We start from the raw sequence: 6,423 nt of genomic DNA on the forward strand, positions 1-6,423 counted from the left end.
CAGAGGCAGAGGCAGAGGCAGAGGCAGAGGCAGAGAGGCAGAGGCAGAGAGGCAGAGGCAGAGAGGCAGAGGCAGAGGCACTGTTTGCCACTTTATAGGTAGGTTGTATGGGTTGCTTCTCATTTCTAATTTTTTAAATCATTTTTGGGACAGACAAGTCTTTATCCAGGTAGCACCAGATGAAGCAGTCAGATTAGGATTGGGAGCTATTATCTTCTGTATCTATTTATCTATATAGATATCACAATATTTACATTTATCAGTTAGAAGCTGTGGGGTCCAAGATGGAGGAGAGGGGAGTGGCAGCTGGATCTTCAGGACTTCTTTCAAGGTTTTCTTTGTATTTTATGTGTGCATAAAGCTGAGTGGTCATAAGCCAGATGCCTGTGTGATGGGGGTGGGGGTGGGTTACTATGTAGTTATAAGGCTTCTGTCTAACACTGTAAATAATGCATTTGTTTTTCAGGAGGAAGAAAACAGAACTTAGACCCCCAATTCTTACTAACCAAACAGGACTTTTTATCCAATTTTGATGCTTTTAAGAAAGTAAGTTAGGTTTTGTTTATTCTTAAATCAGGGAACTGGGTTTTTAATTACCTGAACAGAGCAATAGTTAGTCCCTAGCTCTTTTCTTGGACAGGCACACAGAAGGGATATTTCTATATTTGTATCTGTATGTGTATATGTGTACCTGTAGATGCAGGTATACAGTTAATAGATATGAACTATTTAAGAGAATATATGGCTGTCGATAGATAGTTCATAACTTCTTCACACACATGGCCATTCATAGCTCAAATGCGTATTGTATACGCTAGCTTCTGTTGTCTTGTGTCGGTTTGCATTTCACTCTCCCTTAGTGGATTACCAAGCTGATTTAGAGAAATAAAAACAGTCAGTATCAGTTATCTGTCATTGAACAAATAATGATTTTTTTTTAAATCCCACATTACCCTTTTTCTTTCAGAAGAATCATGTTTTAAACTATAAATTGCATCCTGTGGAAGTTGGTGGAACTGATAACCCCGCCTTCAACCACGTTGAGCTGAACTTCACAGATCACAGCGGCAAGATCAATGGGACTCGCTTGTGAAGCATCTCCAGGGCTAGATGACATTGTATAATGTCTGTTTTGTTTTTGTTTTAAAACATGTTTTAGGATAGTTGGATCAGATCAGTTTTTTCCTATCATGACTGTTTTTGGAAGATATATTTTATTAAAGCCGAATTCCGGTTTGGCTTACTTTATACACTGATTTATTGATGCTCCCCTGGAGTTAGGAGTTTCAACATGAGCTCTGGTTGTGGATGTTTATGACTACTTACATGTGTGAAAGGCAAATATAGACATACACACATGGTTATTGATAATCAAAGGCATATCTTATGTTTGGGCATTACTGAAAACATTTTACATGCCTTTGGTGCTAGTATATGTATATTCTGGGAACTTTACTAGAATAATAAATCTTGGAAAGAGATTTCTTTCCTCCCCCTGAATATCCTGTTTTTAGGCAGCAGGGACAGGAGGAGGAGTAGAGCACTTCTGTGGACTTTACTTCTGGATTAGCCCATGCTATAACCTTGCCACTGAGTCTGCTTCTGAATGGGTAAATAGCAGCATCCTGCCTAGGATACACTAGGTACCCAACAATCAAGTTCATCTTTAATGCATTCTTGTGCCTGTTTTTCCTCTGCTGAGATTCCTAACGATTGCCAAGTACAGTGCTTGTCATAGACTATAGACTATTGACTACAGATTATAGACCATTGGCTGTAGACTATCAACTATCGACTATCCACTATAATTTTTAATCTTTATTCCCAACTTCTGTTCTATTAACCTTACTTTTGTAGAGCATGCTACCTGGACTTAACTGTACTACCAGCTTCTTGCTTATTGTCCTGGGTTTAGATATGTCTTGAGACAGCCAATATAAACTATGTCACCTCTTCCCTTCAGTCCCCAGATCCCAGCCTGTGCTAACACATGCTTTTTGTGTATTGGGTAACCCAAGGACATTAAATATTTGAAAACAGTGAAGTCCCATGGAATCACACAATTGCTTTTAATGCTGTTAAGTTGAATTACTAATTCATATAGCTAAAGAACTTCATATGGAAGTTTTTTTCACATGTTTCAGGTTATTAAATACATGCTTTGTTCTAGTTTCTAAGACTTCAAGCAGTAATTTCAAAGTTCTTAGTCATTTATTTGGCTACATTCATAGCTACAACTTGTGTTACAGAGTTTCATTGATAACTTATTTTTCTAAAATACCCACATTAGATATTGCTTAAAAATTTTTAACATTTTCAATATTTTAAGAAGAGAAATACTGATATTTTAAAAATAATTTATAATTTTATACATATTTGTGATCTATTATATTTGAAGGCCATACTATTTACTTTTAAAGGCTCTTAACTGACAATAAAAACTAAAATACCAAAAATATTAGCATTTATCTGAAACAAAGAGATTTATATGCCATTTGAATCAACTATGTATTCATGTATTTCTTATGTATATAGATCTATTTATTGATTACTATATTTGTAAACAAAAATCAAGTTTTGTGACTATCTTGCAGTACTCTAATGAGCATGGTTATGTAATTTTATATATGTAATCTTATATAACTATGATTTGAAGTATAGTTATTTATTAGATGATTCTGAAAAAAATATAACATATACATATACATATACATATACATATACATATACATATACATATACATATACATATACATACACACACACAAAATGCTTCAGTTTTGGCAATGAGAATCAGGTTATTTGATTAACTTTTTCTTTGATCTGACTGCACAAAGGAAGTGGTATTCCAAACGAGTTTGTCAACTTCCTGTAAGACAAAGTATATCCTGTGAGATTTGGAAATATCAATGTCTTATTTTTACAAATGCACAGGAATGCCAGATAGAATTCTTAAAGTCAAAAGATGTTGCTATTACTTAAAAAGTATTTGTTAAAACATGGAACTAATATAAATATGAGTGATATATCAGCATATTATAATGTAAAGTAAATAATCTTTTCTTAGTTTTATTAAAACACAAAAATTTTAAAGGAAGAAAACAATTGCACAGGTTGTCTGTCAGTGTCTTGCTGCTCACAAGTATGCCTTTGACTTTGCCCTTTATTCCTTTTAATGCTGATATAAGAATGAGGCTGCCCACCTCACAAAAGTAGTGTGAAAGACCTGAGTTTTGACAGACCAGGATTTCATTAACTCAAGTGATTTGAGGCAAATATAATTTGCTAGTTTTTCTTTTTTTTGAACTAAGAAGAATCTTTACTATCATGAAGTAAAAAAAAAAAAAAACAAAAAACCTTCCCTAAAAAATATGTGCCACAGGAGTAAAATCACATTTGAGAATCAACAGGAAAGACTATAAACCTTAAATAAAGACATGGCTCAGTCCTGTTCACCCTACAGAGAGGTGAAAACTTTATAGGTCAGGTGTAAAACATCACAGAGTCATGTTATCAGTAAGGGGATTGTTTGCATGCTCTCTTTTTGCTCTTAAGACCAGTAGTTACCAACATGGGCCATTGTGTTTCTCTGGTGACCTGTGGAGACATTTAAGTGTCCCCAATGAGAGTGCTGGTGCCATGTATGGAATTAGGTTCAGGAAAGTACCATTAGCACTCTGGATAACGACCACATACTTTCAGAGGAGTCTGAAATGTGAACACATTTTCACAAGTAGTGGGTAATTATTTAGACCAGTCTTTGGCCAGCTCAGCTCCTTTACGTGGTTTCTAATATGGCCCCTACATTAGGATGTTATGAAATACATGACTACTAAGATCTCTGAACTTCATCTTACTTATGAAGAGCACACGTCATGTGGCTTGTTTCATGAAATCAGCTGAACATATGATGTAGACACATTGGGTAGGGCTGAGGTTGAGAAACACTGAACAACTCTGTGAACTGACTCTTGGAGGAAACTGAATCTTCCCATGAAGATTGTTGATTAGGAGGCAACCAAGGTAAAGGGCTGTGGTTCAGCGGTAAAACTCTTACTGAGCTTGTGCAAGATCCTAGGCTTCCTTCCCAGCATCACTGAGAACGGAGGCAACCCATTGCATGACCGTTTAGCTCTTAAAAACACCTTGGATGCATTTAGAGTCAACTTTTGTACCACTGTTTGTGGAAAGATTGGGAAAGTTGAATATTTTTATGTAAAATATGGTTACAAACTTATTTTTTTTTTCAATTTGCCGATTAAAATTTCCATAAAAATTGTTGCAGTTATCTGTTCTTGGAGTAAGAATCTGACTGGATATAATGAGCATTATCAAAGGCATTTCCAGCCTACTTACTCCGTAAGGGACTCTCTTGAAGTAAATGCTGTGTCTACGTCATAAATTATGAAAGCAAACGGAATTGTACAGCTTTGTCATCGGGGACCATTTTATATTTTAATTAACATTGTATGTGAAGGCAGAAATGCTGTGGTTTGCATGCTGGCTGGCTGTACCTCAAACAGCCGTGATTGAAAGCTTGGTTCACAGGGCAGCACTCCTGGGAGACAGCCGAGGCTGTGGGAAGCAGGGCCCAGTGCATGTCTTTAGATCATAAGCATCGATGCCCTCAGAAGTGATTATTGTGTGTATACCATCATCCTTACTTCTGTTTCTGATGTGTTAAAGCTCTGACCACTTGCTTCTCTCCCTGTCCCAGCTATGATGAGTCACTTTTGTCAGAGGCTGAAGCACACGGCCACTTCAGCTATGCCTTGAACTTTGAGAACTGTGAGCTCAACCAACCTTGCCCTTTTAAACATTTAATTGACTTGGGTATTTCATTGTAGTAATGTGAAACTCACTAATAACAAAGGCCACAAAACAGGTAGAATAAAGGGTCTATAATCCAGAGGAGGAACCCTTGCCTAGCATTCAAAAGATTTGACGTAACATAAACAACATAAAAATACAAAAAGGGGCAAACTTTTCTGTATCAACTTCAAGTTTTAGTTAAGAAAAATTAAAAATTTGTGTGAATAATTGCTGGTAGTAGCAGGACTTCAGATTAGTGTCAGAAACACCAAATCTGAACATTTTCATCTTCTTGAAAATAAAAATGCCATTTGAAATTTTAAAGTTAATGTTTTCATCTCAAAGCTATAATTTGCTTGCTGTAAAATTCAGTGGTACAAAAGATGACCATGGTTATACTCAACTGCCTAATTTGGAAAAAATGTCCTGCAAACAGTTGCCAAGTCTCCTGTTTGGCAAGAACTTCCTTTTCTTTGGTCACTTTGGGTCATTCATTGGATTGAAGGACCTATTTGCTCCCTGCCCAATCATAGGGTGAGCAAAATTCCAATTTTTCCAGAGAGGGGAATTCCATGTGACTTTTTTCACTCTGAAAGTGAGATGAGATCTTTGCGATTTAATTTCATCAAGCCAAAGGATACTTTGAGAAGTACCAATTTTATCCTTCATTCCTGTTTCATGAGCACTCCTTTTTCTCATTTTAAAAATTCCCATTTTACCTCCCTCTTTTTTAGGCAAACTCACCTCAAAGGGCACTGAGTACCGGTTGAGAGTGTTTACTCACGGTGTTCCCATCCACTTCTGTGCAGGGAGATTTAGAATCCTCTTCTGCTTTCCTCTGCTCCCCTTTTGTCCCCTGGATGACCCACAGTGGCTACTTCACAGTCTGTCCTAGCCTGTGTCGGCATCACCTGGATGGGCTGGGCTGTACTCCTGCTTTCTGATTAGGCAGCACTGGCACAGAGCCCTGGATTTAAAGTCTCCGTTTCTCGAGGGAGATTGTGGTTCCGGTCTGTGAATCACATACTGAAGATGGTGCTGCTAATCCACAGTGACCTCTTTGGAAGCTCAATCTGATGACTCTCTTGACTCAAGAGTTGCCATGTCCTCCTTGTATAATAAAGCCCACACCCTCCAGTCAGAGTTTTTGTTGTTTTTTTGTTTGTTTGTTTGTTTTTCTGAGACAGGGTTTCTCTGTATAGCCCTGGCTGTCCTGGAACTCACTTTGTAGACCAGGCTGGCCTTGAACTCAGAAATCTGCCTGCCTCTACCTCCTAAGTGCTGGGATTAAAGGCTTGCGTCACCACCGCCCGGCAAGTCAGACTACTGTGCTGTCACTTTCTGTGTAACACAGAGAAGTCCCTATGCACGCTACACACTCCTGTTTTCTCCTTACTTTAAATGCTCTCCTCTTACATGGGCATCCCAACAAATACCTTTGAAACAAATAGTTGCTCAGCTGTTAGAAGCTAGTAGCATGTATCTCATTTCCCTTTCTTCTGTTTCTTTGGGTGGTTTTATCTTGTACTTACCGACACCTTTAGCAATTTCAACATACTTCACACATGTAGGATGCACTCAGCTATCTCTTCAGAGGTACACACTACTCTA

General features: G+C 37.6%; 1 protein-coding gene across 1 annotated transcript in view; it reads left to right on the plus strand.

Moving 5' to 3' along the window:
* Positions 1-2,039, plus strand: part of Slc5a8 (solute carrier family 5 member 8) — a 41,686-nt gene extending 39,647 nt beyond the window's left edge. Inside the window, exons 14-15 of the mRNA XM_021174959.2 lie at positions 467-546; positions 968-2,039. Coding sequence (XP_021030618.1) covers positions 467-546; positions 968-1,093 — 206 coding nt within the window. The 3' untranslated portion in view covers positions 1,094-2,039. The remainder of the gene's footprint in view (positions 1-466; positions 547-967) is intronic.
* The last annotated feature ends 4,384 nt before the right edge of the window (positions 2,040-6,423 follow it).

The sequence above is a fragment of the Mus caroli genome, chromosome 10 (genome assembly GCF_900094665.2).
Source record: "Mus caroli chromosome 10, CAROLI_EIJ_v1.1, whole genome shotgun sequence".
Lineage (NCBI taxonomy): Eukaryota > Metazoa > Chordata > Mammalia > Rodentia > Muridae > Mus > Mus caroli.